The sequence below is a fragment of the Hetaerina americana genome, unplaced genomic scaffold (genome assembly GCF_022747635.1).
Source record: "Hetaerina americana unplaced genomic scaffold, ioHetAmer1.1.p SCAF_4, whole genome shotgun sequence".
Classification (NCBI taxonomy): Eukaryota; Metazoa; Arthropoda; class Insecta; order Odonata; family Calopterygidae; genus Hetaerina; species Hetaerina americana.
The window spans coordinates 32,073,299-32,100,043 of NW_027286985.1; the positions used below are offsets into that span (position 1 = coordinate 32,073,299).

Genomic DNA, 26,745 nt, shown 5'->3' on the forward strand with positions numbered 1-26,745 from the left:
GCTGCTAATCTAATTTTCATCATCTATTAATTGAAATACTTACACCGTCGAAATCCAAGCAATTTTATTTTTGGTCTAACTAAGGAAGTGTTCTGTTATTTATGAGAATTATAGTAAACATTCTGCGATTATGCATTCTGTGAGATACTATGTGGATTTTTAATAGGCATAAACGAATTTTCGAAATGAATGGTATTACGTTAAAGTCAACTGAAGTCGACCGCCAGAACTCTGATTTTCATGATGGCCTCTGAGACTCTTGGCCTCTGGGACTCATGGCCTCTCGTATTGCATGAGATCGATCATAGCTTAATTAAGTACCTCGCATGAACCTAAACGGAAGATAGAAGTGAGCTTGGCCAATGCGGAGTTCATGAAACTCGAACGCTGAATGAATACACGCATGAAGCCGACTTATAGGCAGTTTGCTCTTTAGTCTGGTAGTAAAGGAGTTCAGCGCTAAACTCGAATACCGCTAGGTCAAATATTTCCTCCGAAATGTAAGTTGAGTCTTGTCCCAAGCTGCCAGAATTAATTTTTACGAGTAATGTGCGACATACGTCAGGCGGTAGAGTAAAAAAAACCAGCTCATGTCTTACACTCATGACTCGGAAATGAACAATAATCCAATGCCAGAGTAGGCCTCAAAGTTGATTGAACTGAAAAGACGGAATAAGCATGTTTGAATAATGTTATACTGAGTGGAGAGGGGATCGAGATGGTGCGGGGGCTAACGTACTGGCTTCCCACCCTGAGAGCGCGTGTTCAAATCCCGGCGGTGTTGAATATTTTTCAGTGGTATATCGATCCCTACTTGAGGTGCTTTATGGAGGGCACTTTGAGTAAGTACGCCGTCCGTCGGATGGGACGTTAAGCTGCGGACTCCTTGGCGCCTTTCGTAAAGAGCAGGCTAATGCCGACGCCGGGTTTCTCTCCTCCCCTCACCCTTTTCTGTCCATCCCCTATGGCGCAAATGACTTAGCTGAGCTTAGCTGTCGGTCGCCTCCCCTAAAAACTACAACTACTACTGAGTGGAGACAGATAAACCCTGCATCAAATATTATTAAATTCATTTTTTCTTATGTATTGAAAGTGTCCGCGACGTAATTAGTGATCCTAAGTCGTATCCTATCGCTAAAACACTTTTTTATCCATAATATATAAAATATGTAATTAGATTTCTAAACTATTCCAGGATTTCCAGTTATTTTGATGTATTTCAGCATCATATTTCCATCAATAAGAGTTTGCATAATTTATAAAGTTTATCATTGTCAACAAAACTAAAAGTTTCCCAGATTAAGTAATTGGTTCATTCAGGGTTATTTGATGGAATTGAAATTGGACCTCTAATATTTGAATAATGGTTAACCTGTGAGTAATCCTTACTATAGAAAGCATCAAATCATTGCTTATGCTCTATGATGTCACATCTATATTTCCATTTACGTAACTCATTCTCTCAATCAACTGACACCATCGTAATGTTGCGTTTAAATTTTACAGCTGAAAAATCCATTCGCATTGAATTTTTTGAAACTCTGAATTTTAAAAATTATTATGAATTAGTAGCATTAATGACCGGTTTATCATTATAATTAATTTCATTATTGCATTAATATTGCAACAAATTATTATGCTTATGCTTTTTTTAACTCCTAAGCTGTGATTTTATTAGCCTCCGTACGATTAGTAAAGTAGTACGAGGGTCATCCGGAAAGTAGTACCCGTTCGTGAAATAAAAAGACAAAAGTAAATATTAACAAACATAAAAAATTTTATTTGAAAGAGGATACTTTAAACTACTTCTCAACATAATCTCCAAGCAAATTAAGGCATTTGTCATAACGTGTGACAAGTTTCTGTATTCCTGCTGCATAGTCCTTCGCCGCCAGCTCATTGAGATACGCGAGGGACCCATCTTGCACAAATTTTTGCATAATGCAGATGGTGTTTAACAATTTCATGAACAATTGTTCGAGAAACATTGGGAAAATGCTCACAGATGTCATCAATTGTGACGCGCCGATCGTTCCTCACGAATTCGTCAACTGAGCTCACCAGTTGGTCTGTAATGACAGACGGTCTCTCCGAACGCTCATCGTCGTGTGTGTTCCCCCTCCCCATGTTGAAGTTGCGACACCACCGCCGAACAGACGACTCGTCCATTACATTGTCTCCATACACCTCCTTTAATTGGCGATGAATATCACATGGGCGAACGTTTCTTGCATTGAGGAATTTAATCACTGCCCTCACTTCACAACTGGCGGCGTTCTCAATTTTTTTAAACATTGTAAACAATCACAGAAACAACACAGGCAATGCTAGCGTCACGCAACTTGGCTCAGAGAAGGCAGACAAGCCACTGAAGCTATCTGACCTCGTCCAGCGGCTACTCGCGTCGTCAGCACTTCATGCGGCACGAACGGGTACTACTTTCCGGATGACCCTCGTATATCTAATATTGCCACAAAAATGGTTAAGAATCGCCCATCAAGTATCACCGTAATCATTTGGAGGATAAATATTTGCAATAGGCCTATGAAAGATCATACACTATGAATAATGTTCATTAGGACGCAATTCAAAATTATTTGCTGTGATGACAACAAGAATGCTACCTTGGAAAAGGAATTAAAGGAGAAAATCGAACTTTAATCTATTAAAACTGTGGACATTTCTGTTCCCCAAGATTTTTGAGGTATTTCTGTTGCTCCGTAGACGTTCAGAAAATCGGCTATGAAGCATTCATATCTCCTTAAAGATGGATGTCCACTATTATATTGCTATCATAAGGCACTGTATTGGAACGTGGATTCATGCACCTGAAATTCTTCACTAAATGTTTAAATGTTGCTCTTTATTAATCAGGTCATTTCAGGGTGGGTGTGGCACCAATGAATACAATTGGACGCCCTACCGACGGCACGATACACTTGTCATTAAAAGCACCCATTGACCTTTTATTGGATTTGAGATGAGGGGAGGAAACGCTGAGCGGAAGTAGCACGGCGTAGGGAGGATTTTAAAAGAGCTGGGGTCGGCAACCTCTGTACTGTCGCTCCCTCGCTGCTATTAACCCTCTCCAAGTCCAACGGCGCCTCTCTCGTGCGTGCATGCCATCCTCGCTCTTATACGGCTCGATTTCAAGGAATTTTTTAGCTAAATGAGTTCCCTGGGTTTTTTTAGTTATGTCCGTGTGAGTCAACATATATCCTCTCATTTGAATTTGCTTAAAAGTGTGACGTGGTCCCAGGTCACCGATGTTTTAAAATGTAGTACCTCAACTAGTCAACTATGAGACGGTCTTATTAACAAAGGTTTTTCACACTTTTGGTTGTATTGTGGTAAATACTAGCAATATAACGAGAGAAATGAGAGGAAATGGATGAAGAGAACTTCACGAGTTTTGTTCAGTCAGCATCCTGATTGCTGTCTACGAATGTAGGTGAGCCTTGCGTTCCGCGAGAGATCCGGCGTTTCTCATCATTTAGTTGGGGTTCACACAGCTTTCGTCCATCAGTAAAAGTGGGATGTTTCTCACGAAGAGGCATAAAACGTACTCAATGTGCGAATGAATGAGTGATGAAACCCTGATGAAATTATGAATCCCTCGGAAACCTTCTCTTTGCATTGCAATTGTCTTTATCCGAAAAGTTTAGCACTGAATTATTGAATAAAAACATTACTACACCATCCCCCGAAAGCAAAATCTCACACCTCTGCTTAGGAAATCGCGATACTGGTAACTTATTTGGAGGTCCAGAGGAGTACTGATTATTTTTTCAAATCAAGTGTATTAGAAATTGGATCAGATTTGACGACCTTACGTTTTGACCTGAGGGATCTCGCTATCTGTTATTAAAAACTTTTGAAACTCAAAGACCAGTATACATAAGCGAAAGCCTTGAATTTTTTTGATTTATTATTTATTAGGAAATATTAGAGATTTATTTGGCATCGAACGGTTTAGGCCAAAGAACTCTCGCTCGGCTTAAAATACAACTGTCTTCAAGGTTCCCGAGACATCAATTGTAGCCGGAGCCCTAATTTTGCTGGGAAATTTTTAATTATAATTAAATTTTTAATTGCACCATAAATTTCCCAAATATAATGCAAAGTAGAAGATTATTGTATTATTAGCTCTGCTTTAGCTAGCTAGTTATAACTTTTGGCAAAGTAAATATTAAATTGAGTTGCAAGCTTATGACATTAAAAAATATAATTATTGATGTTTTTCCATCAAAACCAAAATGAACAAACATTTCTAAGTTCACAAGTAAGAGGATATTGCTTTAGGAGATTTCAGCTAAATTGGAATCCAGCTTTCTTCTCTTACTTTATGTTATTTCCTCACTCATCTTAATAATGACTTTTGTTCTTGAAATTCAGGACCCATAAATAAACTTTGTGGAATCTGCAAAATCATATTCAAGTTCTTGTTCATTTGTTTCGGCAGCGCTTTTTTCTTAAAATTACTCCTGAAAACCTCAGGTATGTTCACAATTCATTTTAGTGATTTTGATTTGAAAACATTTCCCGGGGTCTGTCGACATGTCATATTCGAGGAAATTATCCTCGAGTATGTCGTGAAAAACAACCGGCGCAGTGTTAAGAGATGAATCCTCGTGAGACGAAATCCGCTGAAAGTGTTGTTTAAAAACCTCGGATATTCGTGTATTGGGATATCGATTATTTATCGCGTTGTAGGAGTTTTAATGAAATTAAATTACCGAGTATTGTTGGATGCAGTGTCTAGCTTCACTCCGTCCACATGATATCATTCAAAAATGAGGAATCTAAGTCTGAAAATTTTGTTCTGTGAAAAAAGTTCCACAAAATTTAAATTTTTTACCCATACTCATTCGGATAACTTGGCTTCCACCTTGACAATTCAATCAGGTCACACTTCATAACCTGATTCTCCATCACAAGCTCCGCATATGTCTTAACGTTTAACATCGTCGTTTCAGTCTTCCGTATGATGAAGGCTACCGCAGTAATGGGAAACTGACCTGGGAGGGGTGTTTTAGGGTTGGCCGGAGGATTTTAACGGGAGTCAAACAAAACTGTCATCCTACGAGAACTATCAATGCAGGAAGTCCTACGTGCCTTTCTATGCGTGCATATACTTCCATACTTCTGCACAGTAACGCTCTTGGATCCATGCAATAATTAAATATGCATATTCCGATCAAAAAGTTCCAAAAATACCGAAGTAAGAAATGCAAATAAGCAGTTAGGGTTGCTTCTTTCAAACAATCGTCGTTAACTCTGTAACTCTAATCGCTCATCCATGAACATGTATATATATATATATATATATATATATATATATATATATATATATATATATATATATATATATATCCTCTTCGCTCAATCTCTTTACTAAACAAATTGAATAGCGTCAGGTGTGATGGGGTGGAAGTCGAACATAATGAATACTAGTGCTACGTGCTAGAAAAGTTCTACGATCAGTTATTCACTCTGCGTTGAACCTGTACAAATATAAAGTCAATGATAATTTGTTTAACCTTGCTCGATTTAACCGAGCTGATTTGCTTTACGGTTGGTCATTTCGGTTTATCACATTATAAATCCCTTCACGCAAACAAAATGCTAACAAACTTTTTTAAAAATTGGAAATGCATTTAATTGAGCGTGAATATTGAATTCAAAATGCATCTCCTACGAATTTCGTCTCTTTCTAGTAATTCGGCTATTTAAATTAATACCACAGAAACAAAAGGTAATGCGGATATATTCATAAATCCATCGACGGTATTGTAAGCAAGAATTCATGAAAGATCTACCCATGAGTCAAAAATGATAAACTTTCATTGATGTGTTTACAAAGGAAATTAATGATAGCTGTATGCGCCAGCAGCAAAAGTGGGTACACTTTTGTGGTTTGCAATTCGGTGGATGGAATAACTACAACCTCCCTCGAGTGTCAGGACTGCGGTAATTAATTTCCCTCGAGATGATGATGGAGTTGGCGGCGGTGTGGTGGCGGGGCATGGGGGACGGGAAGTGAGTGAAGGCGTCGTTGTCTTCGGGGCTGGTTACTCGGAATTTGTGACAAGCCGTGACGAGGGATTTTGGACGTAAGTGGAGAGAGGGTTAGGGGAGAGTCAGTGGAGCAGAATACAAAGTTTTAAATGTGGATCGATCCTCACTCGTGGGTGCTCCCTGAGAGTTACAACTCCCCACTGGTTGGTCCGGCCGACGGGAGACCTTCCCATTCCACACGGACACAACAACTACCTTGGCCCTTCCACGTAAACCTGTGCGGTCCGCCCGCCCCCCGTGACACCCATCCCCTTCGCTTTTCCCTCATTCGATTGCATCATTTTTTTTTGGTCCCCTTTCTTGAACTTGATTCTTTTTCTCCCTTTTCCGTCGTTCGGATCTCAAGGAAATTACCTCAAATTTAGTGTGTGTGTACATGTAAAGTTAATAAAAATATATATAAATATAAAAATATGTATTAAACTAATATAATACGTATATAGTTATTTTTACTTACATACATATATATCCTAATGACCGGGTCCCGGTTTCGATTTCCGGGCAAGTCTGGGCACCTGCAGCTCCACCCAAGCTATGTGATTTTTCGGGTACCAGGTCTTCTTGGGAAACCATAGCCGGTACAGGGAATGGAACTGGCTCCCCTACCCTGATGTGTGAATTTCACACGCCGTCGGGCTTACAGGGTTCGTCCGGAAAATAAGTGTACTGAGCTCAGGAAAAAAAATTTATTACACTTTTACATATCTTAAGCTAATATTCCTCAAAATAGGACCCTTGTGAGTCGATACACTTGTTCCAGCGGCGTTCCCATTCCTGGAACGATCCCGCGAAGGCATCATCGGGAACCTCTCGAAGACACGTCGTCACGGCCTCTTTGACGGCGTCCAAAGTCCCGTATCGCGTTCCTTTCAAACTCCTCTTTATCTTCGGGAACAGAAAGAAGTCCGGTGGTGCCAAGTCCGGGATGTAGGGCGGGTGCGGCAGCGTTGCCACGCCGTGCTTGGCCAAGAAGTCCGACACGACAAGCGCGGTGTGAGACGGTGCATTGTCGTGATGCAGCCGCCAGATGTTTTTGATCGCTGGCCGGACGCGGGCGACTCGTTTTCGAAGCCTGTCGAGCACTTGGACGTAAAATGCAGCATTTACAGTTTGTCGTTCACGTACAAATTCCTAGTGGACGACTCCCCTTTTGTCAAAAAAGACAATGAGCATCGCCTTGATCCGAGATTTGCTCATGCGAGCTTTCTTTTGACGGGGTGATGATGGGGTGTGCCACTCCGCACTTTGTCTCTTCGACTCCGGGTCGTACTCAAAGATCCACGTCTCGTCACCCGAAACAACGTTCTCTAAAAAATGTGGATCATTTTTGCAGTGATCCGCAAGTTGTGTCGCGATTTCCAAACGATTGAGTCTTTGATCATCACTGAGCACTTTCGGCACCAACTTTGCACAAATTTTTCGCATCTGTAATTGGTGCCTAATAATCTCGTGCACTATTGTTTTTGGCACATTACACTGCTCTGCTATTATCCGAACACTAAGACGACGATCAGAGTTCAGTACATCGCGAACTTTTCGCACATTTTCGTCGGTGAGTGTCGTTGATGGGCGTCCAGGCCGTGGTTCGTCGTCGACCTCTTCTCTGCCCTCCACGAACATCTTGTGCCACCGAAAGATCATGTTTCTGGACATGGCTGACTCCCCGTAAGCCTGGTTAATCATACCGACAGTTTCGGTAGACGATTTCCCAAGCTTTACCGCAAATTTGATGGAATAACGCTGCTCCAAAAACATCGGCATCGCGTTCCGTGACGTGGGTCGAGCGTGGAGGTTCGCGTTAACAGAGCTCCTCACTACACCACAGCTCAGAGCCGACTGCCTTTTTCAGCGTCGCTTGCCAACATACCCCCCTCCAATCGCAGCCCGTCAGAGCGGTGCTGGGCGCGCCTGGAGCGGCGGGGAAAAAATCAGTACACTTATTTTCAGGACGAACCCTGTATTACTGGGTCCACTATACCATCACCTACCAAACCGACCTTCGGGTTAATTACTGTGTTATAGTTTATATATATATATATATATATATATATATATATATATATATATATATATAATGTTTCTGAAGTTAGTACTAGTGGACAAAGACAAGAACACAGAAACACCCAAAAAAGAAAAGAAACTGACACGTTTTCGAATTTTCGGTGGTCCAAGTCACCTTTCTCAAGGAAGAGAAGGGAGGAACTGCGGGAAAGGTTATGGCAGAAGGGGCTGGGAACGCCGGATGAAAGGGAAAGGTGGAGAAAGGTTTGCGAGGGAAAGAGTTGGGAGGGGGTATTAGAAGTGTGGGAATAATATGGAAGGTGTTGGGAGCGGAGGGGAGATGAAAATATGTGAAGATCGGGGTAATTAATAGCTAATATTAATACCCGACAGCCATGCCGCCGGTATGATGATGGCTTTCGTGTATATATACTACATACATATTTATGCATGCATGTATATAATATTATTGGGGCCGTTGAAATCGTACATAGTTCGCGTCCGTCAATGGCATATAACATTAAAATAATAAATGGGTACGTTCGAAGATATGACAGTTTATTGAAGCTCATAACTGAGGTGGTCGCAGAAGGAAAGAATTACAGAAAGACGCCAAGGATGAATTATAAGAAGCAGATAAGGGATAATGTCGGTCTAAGGAAATGTAAGGGAAGAAAGAGGTTGGTGGAAAGCGATACTTTGGAGGACTATAACGTACAAACCTGCCATCGAACGGATAATCCACAATGGCGATGATATAACTTTAAGTCCTTTTTAATGCTGTTTTGGTTTATACAAGAACGTTTTCATATAGATAATAATTGTCTTTTATATCTATCCAAATTGCTCACGAAATCATAGTACATTAAGTTCTAAGAAATTAACAGTTATGGTTTTTGCAACGTTTTACCTTAAGCTAATTTCTAATGACTAACTTTTCATAACTTTATTTCAAAAATATGCACGGCCGAGTACACACCTCACTTATTGAAGGTACTGTTTCCCTATAGGAAAACTATGAATGCAAATCGATAAAAAATAGGCTTCAAACACCACTTTATACTCATATATACCTGCCATTACACACTTATACCTGTACAATTGAGTTGACAAATTTTTTCATTCCTTCTGCCTCGTTACCATATTCCCTCTTATTTATCTTTCCAAGTCTTTTTAACTTTTATGGACATGCTAATAATGGAATGCTTATGACGTAACTGAATTAAAAGTGCCTCTACATAACCACCACTATCTCTCATTATTCATCATGCCATCTAGTGAATGTCAAAATCTCGGCGAGTTTCCATGTTGGAGAAAGAAATGCTTAATAGAATGAAAAGGACATGATGAATGGCAATTAAAAGATTCAAAGATGAAACAGAAACAGCATGTAATGTAGCGAGTAAACAATGATTAAGTTTCTCTAATTCCATTCCCTTCTCTGCCTCGTTTTTTACACTCTAAAAAATTTCAACCCAGGATTATGCGATCGATTAAATTTTTTTTTTAATCTTTATAATTTATGACACCGTTAGAGTTATTCAGGAGGCCTGTCAAGATAACTAGATGAAATCTGTGTAAAATATTGAGTCATATCTTGCCCATTATTTGCCATGCACCATTTAAAATGCCAATAGTGCTAAATTATAGATGCAATGGTATATTGAGGCTTGGGAACATATGCGCATTTTGATTTCATTTCGTTTCAGAGAAAAAGTCCAATCTCAAATAATTACATTACGCAAAATATTAATAATGGTTTTGCTAAAATTCAATATATACAAGGTAGCAAAACTTATGCCTATATAAAAGAACATTGTTCGTCGCCATTCCTTAAGCGAAAAGAATTTGTGAAGAAATTTGATTAGGCCAAATGTGCATGTAAGCCATAAGGTTTATCCAAAGTGTGATTCATCCCAGCTTCTTAGTTAATTTAATTGTGTAAGTTCTACACAATGTCCATATTAGTAACTAATAGAAACTCGTTGAGTAGGTTGGTCCTCCATTAGCTGAGAGATTGAAAAAGTAAATCGTAAAAATTATTCCTGGCAAAATCTGTAGGCTCATACTGATGTATTCAGTTGGCAGAAAATGAGTTAAAGACAAAGACTACATAAAGTTCTCAGCAATACCTAAGAGCCGGTTTAAGCTTCTTTATCACCGGACTTAAATTATCCGACTCGTAGATTCGTCAATTTATTCATTTCACAGATAAATCACCAAAATTCGTAGGTACACCGTGAAAAATATGTGCTTCAGAAAACCATCATAGCTTCGATTTTGCTCGGTGGCGACTGGTATCGATTTATTTAAAGCGAATTTCCTAATATATGTTCTGGTGACGCCTTTCTCTCTCCTTCGAATTTGCATGATGAATTTGGTGAGGCAGAGCGGGAAATGAATCCGGGGGCAGGGAAATGAAAACCTTTTATCCATCGGGGCAACCTCTCCATGCCTCGTACAAATGTATTCAACCACCCGCCCGGCCCCGTCCACTCATTCATTCATGCATTCCCTCCCACTCTTTGCACCCGGAAGATTTCAGTTTTAGCGGCCGGAATCATTAATCACCCCCAAACTGCCTCGAGTTTCTTATCGGCTAACCCAATATCGCCCGCCATATCGCCCATCCTCATCTCTGGCCCTCCCTCAGCCTTCACCCTCCCTCCCCCTTTACCCTCACACCCCTCCTCGCCGCTCCCTCACCCTTCACCCTCCCTCCCTCTCCCTCCTGCCCCGTCCTCTCCCTTGCACCGTTCCCCGTATTTAAAACAGGTAACCTACCTCAACCATACTCTCACGCGTAATAATAACGCATCATTTTCATTTAATAAGCTTATTCACGGTTATTATCCACCAATTTTTCCCCTGCCCTCTCTTTTTTCTCTCCTTCTCTCCGACCCACACTCGCCCTCACGCCTCGTCTATTTTTGGCCGCCGACCACGGTCCTTAAAATCACTCCTCCCCCCCCTCAACCTGCACCTCCCATCCCCTTTTATCCTTATCTGAAGAAGTTGGTGCTCCTTTTGGCCTGCTCCCTCTCCCCTCCACTCCACAACCCATTCCCCGATCTCATACGCGGGCCCTTTTCGATATCCCCCGGATCCCAGAAACCGCTCTCCGCCTCTCCCTCTCCCTCCCTCTCAGTTCCCCCCTCCCAGACGGTCCCCTTGTTAATTTGCGCTCTCGCTGCCTCCGTCGACAAATTGCCCTTTGCCCATCTGTTTGTAATCCAAGTGGGCGCAGCGTCCGGTTCTACTCCGGGACAATGCGATTGTGAGGGGTGCGGGTCGAGGAATGTGTGAGCGCGCGCCGACGCGAGTTGGGTTCATTTTGCAAGTGCGTTGGGAATGCGAAAGATCGCTGATTTTGGGGCGAGTGGTGGGACGGCAGTGGACTCGCATACCTTGTTGTGCTTCGCGATCCGAATAAATGCATTTTATTAGTGTCAACGGGTCGGATCAAGACGTTAGTGTGGCGAAGCAAATTTTTTACTGTCGTCTCCAAACATGATAATGGGATGGATTATCATGAGTATCCTTTTTTTCAGGCTCATGTGTTAATTACACCATATGTGAGATCCTAGCAACTAATTCCTTACCACATCTCCCCCATACTTTTGTGTGCCGACTGAGCAGTACATCGGGGGCCTAAAAATGTCCTCAAATTTGTTGTTATTCGGAGAGATGATGGTAGAAAAAAGAATTATTCGTAATAATAGCAAATGATAAATGATTTAAGGACAAATAAGATTCCATTATCTTTAGCGTGATGAGATAAACGTTTTCCGTGAAGAACGTAATGTTTCCAATGTAACGAGCGGAAATTGCTAAAAAATAACTGGTTGATTGCTGAAGTCTTATTTTCTCAAAATACAGCACGTAGTATAGTAATTGTTTCCCTTAACATCAATTAAAAATTGTAGCCATTTCATGATTCATGTAAAAGTGAAATATCGAAATGAATAATTGTTGAATGATGTTTAGTAATGATTAAATACTTAAAGAAAATTTCACGTAAAGAATCTTTTATCGGTGTGCATTTATTGGATTTTACGGATCTATACCCCAGACGTGTATTCCTTTTTATAATTATATTAAGTACACTCATCGAGTTTCATTGATCTCGGTATTTTGGCATTGTTCATGATGAATTTGAGGCAAACACAATTTCAACTTGCCTCACACAACTGCGACAACACCCATTGGCCCATCAGCACTTAATAAATATAAAATGTCCTCATGTTCTAACACTACGTCGAATGAAACAATAAGGCAGTGGTTTGTCAGGGTTTACACATTTTTGTGTGTTCGTGTGTGACTAGATAGTAAATCCACGAGAAGGGAATTTTGAAATACATCAGCATTCACGCCTTTTTGCGCTAAGGTTAATGGTGTTATAAAGTTATTCACGACTTGGAGACGCGTTCGCTCTCTTACGTCATACATGAGACATTTTGTTTATAGTTGATATCAATTGGCATAGGGTTTCTCGTGCTTACGTTGTAATGACTTATCTAAATTCTCAAAAATGAAGATATGAACTTTCAAGGAATTGGGTAATGTAAAACCTCATAATTTTTCATAATCGTCATGAGAGTCATGGAAGACTAAAATGGAGGCACTGTGAGCAACTACTCGGATTGTATTTTTCTACATTTCACCTGGGCGAATATTTTATGCACCACTGGGCAAAGCATGAGCCGTTTCTTTATTCGTCGTCTGTGATACAAAATGTGATCATAATAATAACCCATCGGTTTTGGCCGTTATGTTTATCCTAGTGCTTGAGTGAAATAGTTTTCTTTTACCTTTGTAAATCAAATGTAGTCGTTTTTTTAGTCACTAGCAAAATACGCCTAATATTCTTTCTCCCACGCATTGCCGTAATTTATTCCACCGACTCTTTGTTAGCTTAATTACTACGGTCCAAACAGCGGCAAGCCGTGTAATGATGATCACACATTTTACTAGTTAAAACTACTCTCAGTTCAATCCTTTAACAAGGGAAGAACGGAGGTAATTAATCAAGGAAAATTCAAATTTTCAATAAATATCGCAATGCTTTAACCAGAAAAGGTAAACACGAAAATTAATTGTTAAAATCAATGTCAGTGTGCTGACAGTCTAGAATATGATGGAAAAAATTGTCAATTATAATTTTTGGACAGTCGGTATTGCATCCAGCGTGTCCTCTGCTACCCCATTAGAGGTATTTTTCATATTAATTTTTAAGAAATGATACTTCAGTTCATTTGAATTATTATGCACGCACTAATATGGGAATATTATTATTATTTCAATTTCCTAAGCATCAGTGACAATTTTTATTGTTAATTTACCCTTATAAACTTAAAATGAAGATTATTATGCACCAGCATACTATGGAATGAATCGTAGTTACCATTACATTGAATCAGCCCATGGTTCCCGAGCGTGCATTCAAACTCTTCGAGATATTCAACCAAGACTCACGTGCAAGGAACACACACCGATCGATATTTTGGTGCGTGTCATTAGCATTGATATATATATATATATATATATATATATATATATATATATATATATATATATATATATATATATTTATTTATTTATTTATTTATTTATATATACACACACACGCATATATTCGTGATTCCCCTCATGGTTTACGCGAAGAGATTATTACGGGAGATTACCAAGGCACGCCCCCTCGATCCTTTTCCCGGGTCTTGCTTACTGTGCACACGAAGTATGACTAAGACGCGACCACCACGGCACCAGCCACCATGTAAAACATGTTTGTAGCGAGGGCGTCGCAAACCCCGCTCGCCCACACGGCGGGGAGGAGGGAGGGAGGGAGGGAGAGGGTGGGGGGGTGCGGACGCCACGAAAGACGCCGTGGTGCGCTCCACGGTGAGCCCGTATCGATTTTTCTCCTTTAATCCGTGGGTCCTCTTGATTTTGCAGGTGAGCGGCCTTAGATTCGAAACCCAGCTCCGCACGCTCAATCAGTTCCCGGACACACTGTTGGGGGACCCGGCGAGGAGGATAAGGTACTTCGATCCCCTGCGGAATGAGTACTTCTTCGACCGGAACAGACCATCGTTCGATGCCATCCTCTACTACTATCAGAGTGGTGGCCGGCTCCGGAGGCCTGTCAACGTGCCTCTCGACGTATTCGCCGAGGAGATCAAGTTCTACGAGCTGGGTGAGGTAGCGACGAACAAGTTCAGGTAAGCACACCGCATGTCTGACTCCCCGTGGCCTCTTGATGAAGGAGACGGGGGAGGAAATGCGGTTGACTAGCACAAAAAACGATCATTACGTGGTCCTGTTGATTGTTTGTGCCCGAGACTTAATGTCTCATCGTCCTGTTGGACTATCCGACGCCCCAGTCCTCAGTAAAAAAAATAGTAGTTCCCCATCCTCATACCCCTTGAGATTTTACCAAATTTTGGATGTCCATTGAAAGTTTTGGTCTTGCAGCGAGTTTCGTTTTCTATGAAAAGTAATGACGACACGTCAATGGCGTCCGAAAACTTTGCTTATTTTCCGTTTTTGGTATAAGATTGTTTCCAGCGTCGAAAAAACTGGCGTTGATCAACCAAAGAGTACTTACAAGCAGCCATATGAGTATAAATCAATCTTTCAACAGTCAATCATTGATTAGTATTTTAGATTACATAAAAGATAAATTTCTTCTATGAGATCGGTAATATGATTTAGTGATATTTAAAATAATGCCTTATTGACGTCATATAGTGATTAATATTGGATAACTTTTATGTTTGCCAAGTGTAAAAGTAGACTGTGGTTAAATACTTTATGTCGATTTATACGCATGCATACATACTCCTCACTCTACCCCCATTTTGGTGAGATTATGTAAAAAAACCTCAATTTAGGTAATTTCATGATATTTTTACCAATGTACCCTTTACCAATTTCCTCTATTCTGCTCTGTTCATGAATATTTTTTCCTCTCTGTCATTATACATATTTTCATACATATCCTTTTTCTTCACGTAAAATTTTAATTAATGGTTAGGAATATTCTAAAATTATACATTTTAAACCTAACAAACGTTGTAATGGTTTATATACGATTTGAGCTCTTTGAAATGTGTAAAACAACATAGCAAGGTTAAGGTTATAAGCTATGTTTTTTATGGAGAACGTAGTGAAAAATCATTATTGTGTGAGCATGAGTCTTTTGTTGGAAAACATGTTTAACTTTTTGATTTATTTTTCATTCAATTGGAAATATTTGATGGCAGGCTGTATTTTTCTAATGAGATACAAATATAATATATTTGCATTCTATTCCCCATCATTTGATGAATGAAAAATTGATAACCTTGAAAATATTATTAGCAATAAGCTACCATACCATAGATTAATACCATAATAGTATGTAATATTCAGGCCAATTTTACCTGGCCAGATTACCCTGTAGATGTTTCAATCCGGAAAGGTATATTTGTATTCCATAGAGAATATAACTGGATTAAATAAATAGTGTTCCCATCCAGCCTTAAAGACAACGTATAACTGTTGATTTTTTAAACATTTGAGAGATGAATTCAGATAGGCAATTAGCTCTTTTAGGTAAAACCAAAATTCCTTCTTTGTCAAAGGAGACTTGTAGCGTTTTAGTATGTATTAAGTATATTACGACATTATCCTACAAGTATAAAAACCCATTGGAAAGAAGCAGGTCATCCTTCTTATCAGATTAGTTATGCATCAATGCCATAATTTAACCGAGCATTAGAGCTTAACTCTCCTTATTTCAATGATGACTACCTGTATCTTATTGCTGAATATTACTATTAAAGTTCAATGAGCTTTTATATTTATGGCAATTGAATAATGTATTAAGTGATTTTCGATGAATGATCTAAATAGCATAAAAATTCATCATTTTTTAGCCTTATTGTTTCCCTTCCAATAACAAAAAACAGAGTTATAGATCTTTCAACCTTTAATTTGGATTCACAGTATAGAAGAAGAAGCGTTTCATTGTTATCAAACGTGACCCCAAGCAAAAATAAAAAAGAATCTGCTTCTTCCAGCTGATACAGGACAGGGGCTAATGAGCTTATTTTGCGTGTGACGTCAAAAGTTTTGCTCAGTGAAGGATATCCACAGAAAATTATTTCGATCATTAAAAGTCAAGTCAATATTACAGAATTGATGAGGAATTACTTAATAGTCGCCTTCCTCGCTTTATTAAGTCTGGACGAATTCACACCTGAGACCGAAAGGAAAGAATTGGGGGAAGGAATAGAGACAACCCAGGCAACACTCAGGGCAACGATGAGCTTACTTTACTTTATGACCATGGCCTTCTGTCCCGGCGCCATCAATTCCCTTTTACTACTGCTTGCGAGCCGGGAAGTTGGTTGGAGGGAAGGATATCCGGCACCGCCAGGATTTGAAACCGGTCTCCCTCCGTGGGATGCCGGTACACCATCCACCCCACTAATCCGATTTACCTCCCTTAAAAAAATGCCCAGTTTCAAGCCCACTCAGATCTCAGGGACCCCTATGACGGGCAGGAAAGAATTGGTGGCTGGGTACAGCAGGGAGGGGACCCAGGAGTCCAACCGCTCGTGGTGCGTTGGATAAGTCTCCAGAATCCCTTTCTCTCCGCGACATGCGTTGGTGAGGTAGAAATGACGCCGGTGGCCGAAAGCTAAATAGTTGTTTTTTTTTCATTTGAAAAGCTTATTAATATCAACAAATACATTTCTACTCCTGGAAATGGCACATTTCAATGAAAGTTATATTCATACGAGAAAATTATGATTTTATGCTACGAGTGGGAATCAATCATGTCGCTTCGCAAATAGAGTAAACGTTAATTATTTTAAATTAAATTCAATAAATTGAAGTGGGTCTTCTTTAATGTTGCGGGAGTGTTTCCCGAAAATGCCTAGTTTAGCCCAGTCATGCTTAGGAATATTCTTGTAGGCTTCGTTTTCTTGATACTTTAGAGCTTTTCCTCAATTAATAAAATCTTTATTGATTAGGTTACAGTTTCTCCCTGTTGTAACCATGGTAACAGAGGCAACGGCTACAGCATTTCAGACAAACAAGATGGCGTGTTTAAGGAGCAGCTTCTATGTATGCCCACCCCCATCAACCACGTCACACTCACTCACGTCCACGCCCGTGACACAATACGAAACTAACTGGTACAGATGTAATTAAAGCTTCCTTTTCTAATCGAGTGTTGGTTTTTTTCTCCCTTCTCCCCTTTCCACCTCAGGGAGGACGAGGGTTTCATCAAGGAAGAGGAGAAGCCACTGCCCTCTCACGAGTTCCAGAGAAAGGTGTGGCTGCTGTTCGAGTACCCGGAATCGTCGCAGGCGGCGCGCGTTGTCGCCATCATTTCCGTCTTCGTGATCCTCCTATCCATCGTCATCTTTTGTCTCGAGACTCTTCCCGAGTTCAAGCACTATAAGGCAAGTCACAATCCTGACGCAGGTCACCCCAGGGGGCCCTGACCAAACTCCCCCTGGGAACTCCCAGACCGTTGTGCGTCCGCGACAACAGCCTCGAGGGCACTCTTCCCTCGGGTGGTGGGCAGCGCGGGAATTGTCGTGAGGCCCGCGGTGGCCACTGTCCCGCGTCACCTCTCTCGCGGGAGCGTGGCCTCCCCTCCCCGTCATTCTTCCCCGTGTCCTTTCCCCCGCAATCGAGGCTCACTTCAAAAAGCTGCCACTTTGGCAGTTGGACGGATCGACTCCTACTTGTTTCACCCCAGTTTCTGCGTTACTCGTTTTTAGACCCACTTTTTAATTACGTCCCCGAGTACGTACCCTCCGGCACGCCCTCTCTTTGAACAAATGAAGGTCATTTTTTCGTTATACTGTTGTCCCTGCGAGTAGGATATTTATTGTTCCTGGAGAGAGGTTGAAATTCACAGGTCAGCACGACGTCGTTATCATTTCCCTTCCGTCGAGAGTCGCCGCCTCTCATTGTGGGGGGTAAGCCGTTTCTCATTCAAACATCCCCCCCATCCAGAGTAATGAAACTGACCTCAAAACAGGTTGACGCTTACTGTGCCCGCCTTTTCGTTCCTACTGTTGTTCTCTCCTTTGCTAAGTTTCATGATGCAATAATACGGCGATGAGAGTATACCAGGGCCTTTCCAGTGCCCCATTGTCAGTAACCAATCAGGAAATAGGCTGAGCGGAAGAGACACTTTGCGTTGCTCAGTATTTCAGAACTGTAATGGATTCTCCAAGGATGTAATATCATCTGCCCTTCATTGAATGTGCTAAAAATATTTGTGGCTGTTGACCTCTCAAATCTGCAATGTACGGCAGTCCTCATCATTAATTAATTTGACCCTAAGGTCACTCTGAGGTCGGATTAAGGGTTCAAAATTTCCAGCTCATCCTTTACACCATAATTATAGCTCTCATATGTGTAAACTTTTAAAACCAGTTTTTACAAGAGTGTATAAATATATTCCAGGGAAAAAGATACTACATTTTCTTCGTAGGAGTTTTTGGAAATATTTCAGTATTGTTAAAAACGTCATGCCGATCCTTTAATTAAAAGTAGCATATAACTTGGCGCATAAATGCAGCTAAATTAAAATGAGATGAGTAAATTTTACAGCATAGTCCTTTACTGGGCCTTTGAGTGTTCCTAGAATATTTCAAGGATAAATGAGGTTTTACATAACTGCAGTGTAAAAATATTATAATTTCATAGGTTTCTGGTCGTTACAAACACTCTTACAACAATAGAAATACCCTACTCCAGGTGGTAATATGGATTTCACTATGCTAAAAAATTCTATCAAGTTAATAAACGTAATCGTGACATTAACAAGTTAGGTTTGAATGGAAAAATATTATAAACTTCAATAGCCTTTAATATAAATCTCTAAGGAAACTATACGAGCACAATTGTAAGAGAGTCATCATCATGTTTGCAATGATAGTTGGGAAATTCCTTTGGGTTAAATTTGACCTTAAAATGACCTTATACTCAAATCAATAACGAATGAAATATAGCTTTTTTATATCAGGTCAAAATAGCTTCCTATATTAATCAAATTTGAGTAATATTAAGGATTATCTGCGTCACCCAATTTTAGGGACATTGATTGACTTCTATTATAAATTTCTTTTTATTGGTACCCACAGCTGCAAGAGGAGAAGGTCACTGAAGTGGGGACGGGGATAAAATCGTAAACTTTGGCCTTGAAATACATATTAGGAGATTATGGATCAGGGAATTAAGCACAAACGGTTTTCTACGTAACATGGGTCCCCCAATATTTTGTTTAGGTGACCGGCAGTACGACCAGGTATTCAATAAGACCTGCAATCTACAGGAAACATTACTTCTTCTACATTCTCACCCCATGGGGGTACGGACCCCTCTCTCCCATCCTCTTATCACGGTCCTCCAGTGATTGCTATGAAGTTAATCTTCATAGAGAAAGAGATAAGGTCTTTCAGACTCCGCCTTTAAACACCTCTAAATTTGCATCCTAATTGGATTCAATGACTGCGACTAGGGGTTCACGTGAGGAGCACCGAAATCGTAGAACACTCTGGAAAGCTCAATGAAAATTATTCTTCCAATCATAAATCACCCATTACTTTAAAACGTATAAGATCTGATGAAGCCATTGTTCCAATCGTGAAGATTTAAGTTTTAAAGTGGAACGCAAACCACAGATAGAAAATAAGATCTAGGCTTGTGCCTAGAATTCATTCGCAGAGTCCCCTAGTTTTGTTTACTGATGAATTCCCATTGAATCTTTATGGAAGCAACAGTAAGGCAAATATTCTCCGTTAATGTCCGAAATGGCTTGTGTGAGTGACGTTCTTGATTCAATAAAACACAATTTCCCATTATCTGACAGAGTTGGTCGCAGGTATGCAGAGATGGGTCGACAGATGTTCATTTCTCAGGACACATAAGTTGCACATTTTTCCATTAAATCAATGAAATCATAAAAAGTCAAACAATTAATTGATCGAAAGCACATTGTGACTTTTAAATACAGTCCAGCATCAGGGCTAACATTAGAATAATATTTTGTTCTAAGAGGGAGTAACACGCGTACTCAAGTATATCGCAGAGCGGACTATTATATTCGCCGATAGATTTTAGCAGTGTTTTCCGCAGTTTATTTGCTCGTGAAAAACTCACGGAAATTTAAAAAATCCCTGTGAAACCTAGGAATGCAAAGTAAAGTAAGTGGAAAAAACTATCCGGACACCTGACGGTGAAAATAAAAATCAACCGCAATCATTAAAATGGAGTTAAATTTCCCCAAACCGGCATCTCCGCCTTACTTTATTTTGTATCAAAATTATTGCTGCTTTTTCAATCAATAAATTGACGATTCATTACTGAACAGAAGGAGTAGTCAGTATATTTGTCCTGAGAGTCGCGTAAATGCCTTCTAAGTTATCTGTGGCCGGATCGCTGTCAGCGTGACTTCGTTACACTGTTTGACGTTGTCCACTATTTGATTTTCCAGGTTTCAAAAATTATGAAACAGTTTTTAATTTTTCCTTTGATTTGGCTTTCGAGAATTCAATCGTTCTACTATAAATAATCACCTCTCTATAAAAATCTAATGACTTGGGATCTTATTGACGTACCAGTAAGTCAAAATTGGTCCACGAAGTAGCTGTAGGCTGAAAAACACTGCATAGGAACTTGAAAAGTACAGGTTCTTTGCAAAACAAACACTGAAAAAGGGCAAAAACTTGTGTGTCCGGTCCCGAACGGATGCCCACCAACTTGCGTTTGACAAAGGGACGAAGATAGGTAGTCTGGAGAGCGCTGGGACAGGGCGCGGGAGGTATTCAACCCATGAGGCAAAAACGTTACGCCCTTTCTCTCTCCTTTCCCTTCCAGGTGTTCAACACGACGACCAATGGAACCAAGATAGAGGAGGACGAGGTCCCTGATATAACGGACCCCTTCTTCCTCATCGAGACCATATGTATCGTTTGGTTCACCTTCGAACTCTCCGTCCGCTTCCTCGCCTGCCCCAACAAGCTCAACTTTTTCCGTGACGTCATGAACATAATCGACATCATCGCCATCATCCCCTACTTCATCACCCTGGCGACGGTGGTGGCGGAGGAGACGGAGGCGGCGGAGGCGGCGGCCGCGGCGGCCGCGGAGGCGTCGGCGGCAGCGGCGGCCGCCGCGGAAGCCGCCATGGCCGCCGACGGAGACATCAACGAAGAGGGCAGAAGCGCCGCGGTGGCGCTGGCCGTCGAGACGGCGATGCGCAACGCCGCCATGCAAAGGATGTTGGTGCTGCCGAGGGCGCCCGCGGTGTCGCCACAGGACAAGAGCACCAACCAGGCCATGTCGCTGGCCATACTGAGGGTCATCCGCCTCGTCCGTGTCTTCCGGATATTCAAACTGTCTCGCCATTCCAAAGGCCTACAGATCCTTGGCCGAACGCTCAAAGCCTCGATGCGGGAGCTAGGGCTTCTCATCTTCTTCCTGTTCATAGGTGAGTGTTCCCCGGGCCGACTCCTCACTCCCGCCCCCCCAAACAAGCATAGTTTTATCTGTTTCGTCTCCCCACCCCCTCGTCACTCTCCCCAGCTCTACGAGTGATATCGTGGACCCACGAGCGGGTCCCACGAATGGGACCTCCCCCCCAGTGGACCCACGAGCCCCCCACTCCTCCAATCCCCCCTCGCATCCCTCCCACAACGATCTTCATAATCCTCCTTGATTTGTTTCCAACTCTTCACGTTCGATCGAGCAGATATCGTGTCGTCCCGCGCCCAGGAGTTCGCTCGCTGTCTCTCTCTCTCTCTCACACTCTCTCCGCATCGAAGAGAGGGAGAGAGGAGGAGAGAGGAGTACCATAAATCTTCTCCCTAGTGGCGGAGTGCTCCTCCTCTGTGGTGAGACGACTAATCTCTTATCTTTCAGCATCGGGAACGAATTAAAATCGTTCGCCTGCGAACGTTCGCTCGTTTCTGTTCCATGTGGGCATATGTGTATGTGTGTGTGTGTGTGTGTGCGTGCGTGCAGTTAAGATTTTCAGGTACCTCGCCGTCCGTGGAAGAAGGTTCTGGAGGAGCGGACGAAGCGTTTCACCCGATGTTGGTTTTTTTACGGCGGAGTCGTTGGCGCTGTCCCTGCTGTCAATGTTGTGGAAGCGCACAAGGTGGAAGTAAAGTGAATTCTTTGATTTAAACGGGAAGCATTTTAAACATCAAACGGCTTGTACGTCGCACCCATTATAACAACGGGTTGATTGTAATTATTAATTCCCCTGTTCTTAGCTTCATTTATCTTAACAGCATATAAAAAAAGGGGAAAGTATATGCCTATGAAAAAGTCTCTCCTTCAGCTTTTTCAACGTTCTCATATCTTGGTCTTCAGATATGATGATAGTCAATGTATTTAAAAGAGATAGAGAGAGGTTTTCTTTAGAATTCATCATTCATGTTATGTCAGTCTTAGAATACTAACATTTGAGTAAACTAGTATCCTTTGAGTTTTCATATTCTAACGTGTGCATTTCCATCATTAATCTACACCATATTCAAATTCAGCCTGTTTGAAAGTACATTCTAACCTTGTAGATTATTAACTAATAGACTTTCCTTAATTTTTTCTCTCACTTCCAATAATTAATTCATCAAATCAGCATCTTATATTATTTGTTCATTTATTATAAGCCTGTTATCTCTCGCTGCAGATTGGCTGCGAAAATAATGGATCAGGTTTCAAGGGGTAATAAAGTGGCTGATAAATATTCATTCAATAAATGGTCGATTTCCCCTTGGTGAACCGTTTATAAGATGCTATATTCGCGATGGAATAAAACAAAACCCACGTAGTTCAATTATATTTTCCATTCATTTGTACTGCCAAGTATTAATTCACAATTCCAGTGCCAATGACATCATTCTCACAAATGCATGATCTTCTGTGTCATTGGTTTTTTTTGTGGGATCGTTAATGGCATAACATTTCATTTTTCATCACTGTCTCTTTCCATAACCATGTACAGTTCTTTTGCAGGTAATAGATTCAGTGGTCACAATTTTTTTTGCGTCACACGCTTCCTATCGGAGTGCCTCTAGCAGAATGCAAAACCTGGCACGAATTTTTATTTCAGAGGAACCGACGTGCGTGAGGGAAAACCCCTCTGTCAGACCTTGGGAAGGTCTCTCGGCCGCGGGCGAACGAACCGCCCCCCAAGCTCGGCTGGATATCTTCCGCCCCCAGATTGAGATGAGGTTCCCTATTCCCCTCCTCCTCGGACCCCCTCACACACACAACCCCTCCCCGCTCGCTCGGAAGGAAACGAGCGCACGTCGGATTCCGTCCGGATCAATCGCCAGACCGGCTCCGGCGTTTCGCAGTCGAGAGGAGGGAGGACTCTGGGCGCTTAATTCCGGCCGTTGGCGAACCTGGATAGGGTGGTGGCCCACTGCTACCGCTCCAAGGTACCCCTCGTCTTCGTCGGGTTGGAAGATGGGCTGGATTGGTGAGGAGGGTCGTGAGATGGGGCTCCAGGAGGTCGGGGGACATTTTCGGGCTCGGCGGTAACGATGGTGGTAGCGTCCACGGCCACATAGGATGTCCACCCGCTAACTTACTCACAATCGGTCGGACACCACCGTGGAGCTATCCAAACTCAATCAGTGGCTTTTTGTCATTCACACCTCAAACACATCTGTCTTTTTCCTCTCCACTGTTTGTCGCTCAATGTGATTCGTTCGTCTCCTTCTTGTCCATATGCCAGTTCTCTCTTCGTTTGTGCTCTTTCGTCTACCTCACTCCCTCTTCTCTAAAATAAAAATTCTCCACCTCAATCCAACCATGTGATTTTCAGGATCACTATTTCTGTAAATTAGTTGTAAATAACAACTTCATCTGTAACGACAACTCAACCTCTGCTGGAACTTGTTTGAACACGATTTTGAGTTTCCGTTCGCTTTTAACGCTTGTCTGACTAACATCTGGGCTCTCCCTCCCGAAAATTTTAGATTGATGAACCAAGTCCAAATTATCTCTTGTCTGAGCTTGGGTCGTAGGCTTGCGAGTGTCTCGGGTTCCCTGCACATCAAATCAGAGAAGAATGCTTTCTGAAAGCAGTATCATAATGATAAAACATTTCGAACGACTGATATACATATGTTGACAGAATTTAATGTAATTAACATATCTACAATAATAAGCATGCCAAGTATTTTCCATCCATTCGCAGGAGTTACGTATCTGACGTATTTCATTGAATCTTAGTCATACCATACTATAAGCGTTGAAATAGTAATTTAATGCTTCCACCAGTCACTATAGCGATGACAACCTAAAGTAATCAGTCCTTTAGCTCTTCAAGTAACATAATCTTGTTGGCAAAAACATGTAATAGTAAACTGTAAATATCAAAGACGGAGGGAGGGGCTATTCCGGTCTTTCGTATGCCACAGAATTTACTGTTATGATCAGTTATAAGTACATATTGACCTACAATATGGAAGTGGCCCAACTTTCTTGCTAGCCATTTTCATGACTCGTTTTTTTTCCCAATGGCTTGAACACGATTAAACTCATTAAGTCCGTCACTAGAATTAACCCTTAAATTAAAATTTCATGGATATTTCTGTTAGAAAAAAATTTAAATTGATGTTATGGTGTACCCCATTGACGTATCCCATAGGACTAATTTCTCTCGGTGGTGAAGGCGTCATATGAATTAAGAGCCTCTCTGAGTGTCACCACGAGAAACTGTATCAAGCGACACACAAGCTTCTTTTCGGCTTCGAGTTTCATCTGTACGCTCTAAATTCAATACTCGTCCTTGACAGTCCCCGGTTCATTCCTTCGCCCTTGTCAGCTCATCAGTTTTCATTCTTTAATTTGCATCCTTGGCTCGTTCCATACGGTTTTGGTGTTTCTTGGTGCAACTTCGTTGTATATGCTAGATTCAAAACAACAAGGTCACAGGGTATCCTACAATTTCCTCAATAGTTAACATTATGGGTTTATACATGAGTCATCCTCGGTTTTTCACTAAAAGCAGTTGTCTTCTAATGATAAGGAATTAGCCAAGCCGATAGAACACCTGGCTGTTCAACGGAGGGACCCGGATTCAAATCTGTTTTATTCGTCCGTATTCTTCCAGCTGAATTCTATTTGAGAGGTTTCTGGATGCCAGATCCTGAAGCCGCATATGACGCAGAAGTGGAAGTGACTCTACTATCCTGAGTGTATTGTGTGAGTTTCATACGTTAAAAGACATATTACGAGGCGAGCTCCTTTCCTTCCTTCCAATCCTATGAATATAGGATTGATGATTGTGGTTGGTTCTAAGGATATCACTCTTCACTAAGGATGCATATAGTTGTCGTTCAGGTCATTAGGTGATTTTCTACAATCGCTTCACTAGCCAACTATTTATGGCTAAAATCCTAGACCTATCGTCTTTCTTTTAGCACGAAATAAATACGATTTTTCACGTCCACCTACCAAATCGAGAGATATGATCTCTGCCTTTTATATCTCGGCGGAAGTATCTCGACCTTAACAGAGCATCATAAATGTGTCCCTGGAACTGTATGGAAATGTCCTTGAGCCATGAGAGTAATTCCGTTCCCTAACTCGAAGCAATTTAGCGGTTCTGCGCATCAAATATTTTGGTACACATCTGAAACTCCTTACACTATCATTTCTTCACATCACTCGCTAAACCGGTTCCAGGACACAGCATTCATCTTTTTTTAATCGAACTGAGATGCATGGTGAAGAGAATCTTCCGAAAGTTGACCCGGCTTGCTCATGTACTCTCACGCTACCTTGTCCCGTCGATTTTTGACCGACCAAAGTCACCAACAAGTCCTAATGCTAGCGATTAGTTAATATCGTGAGATGGAACGACGGTCTCTCCGGCGATGAATTTGTTCAGCGTGCTGCACGAACCTCAGCTAGCCCGGATCCCCTGAATCCTTCAGAGCAGGTTGCTTGAAGGCAATGCGACGGACGCATGTTCCGGGCAAACGGTGCAGACCGATCCGGTCCAGGCTCCCAGCACCTCATGAAAACTCTGCAGGGGACTCGGAATAGGTCCCCGCCAAATCCCAACCTTCCGTTTCCCCTTTGAGATATAACGATCCGCCCGCAGAGAGTTCATCGAACGCTGACTGTTGGAACCGTGATTCTTGGAGCAGTCCGAAATTCATCGATTCCCAAAGCCACTGTACTACGAGAATCAAATCCTATTTCTTGAAATCACGCCGCTCACCCCTTCACCTCTCATTTCCTGTGGAAATTCAGCTAAGTACATGAAACAGACAGCCCGCCATGAGTCGTCTCCCAGTTTATAAACCTCGAGAAATTTGCTATCTGTCCCATAACTGTTGTGCTCCCATTCCTAGGCGCTCGGTGAGGATTGCTTTCTTTTGATCAAGACAGTTTAGCGAGCCAAGAGCATCGCTAAACCAGCGTTTCAGTTTATGCTAATGGATGAATCAGATGCCCTCGGATACGATGAATTTTGGACTCTGTCAACCAGGAATGTTTTCCGAATCGATTTCCCGGTCTCTTGGGCTCACGGTTCGAAGCGTCGCGCACGAAGAATTATGCCGCGGGTCGCGTCAACCTGTGCCCGTTTAGTCTCTTTGTGCCACCTCCTCCCTCGCTCCTCCT

The 26,745-nt window shown here is 41.6% G+C and overlaps 1 protein-coding gene across 1 annotated transcript in view; it reads left to right on the top strand.

The window, feature by feature from the left end:
- The window catches only part of Sh (Potassium voltage-gated channel protein Shaker), a 503,402-nt gene that overhangs the window by 441,376 nt on the left and 35,281 nt on the right, over positions 1 to 26,745 (top strand). The window contains exons 3-5 of the mRNA XM_071590049.1: positions 14,035 to 14,300; positions 17,342 to 17,537; positions 20,971 to 21,583. Of these exons, the coding sequence (XP_071446150.1) occupies positions 14,035 to 14,300; positions 17,342 to 17,537; positions 20,971 to 21,583 (1,075 nt within the window). The remainder of the gene's footprint in view (positions 1 to 14,034; positions 14,301 to 17,341; positions 17,538 to 20,970; positions 21,584 to 26,745) is intronic.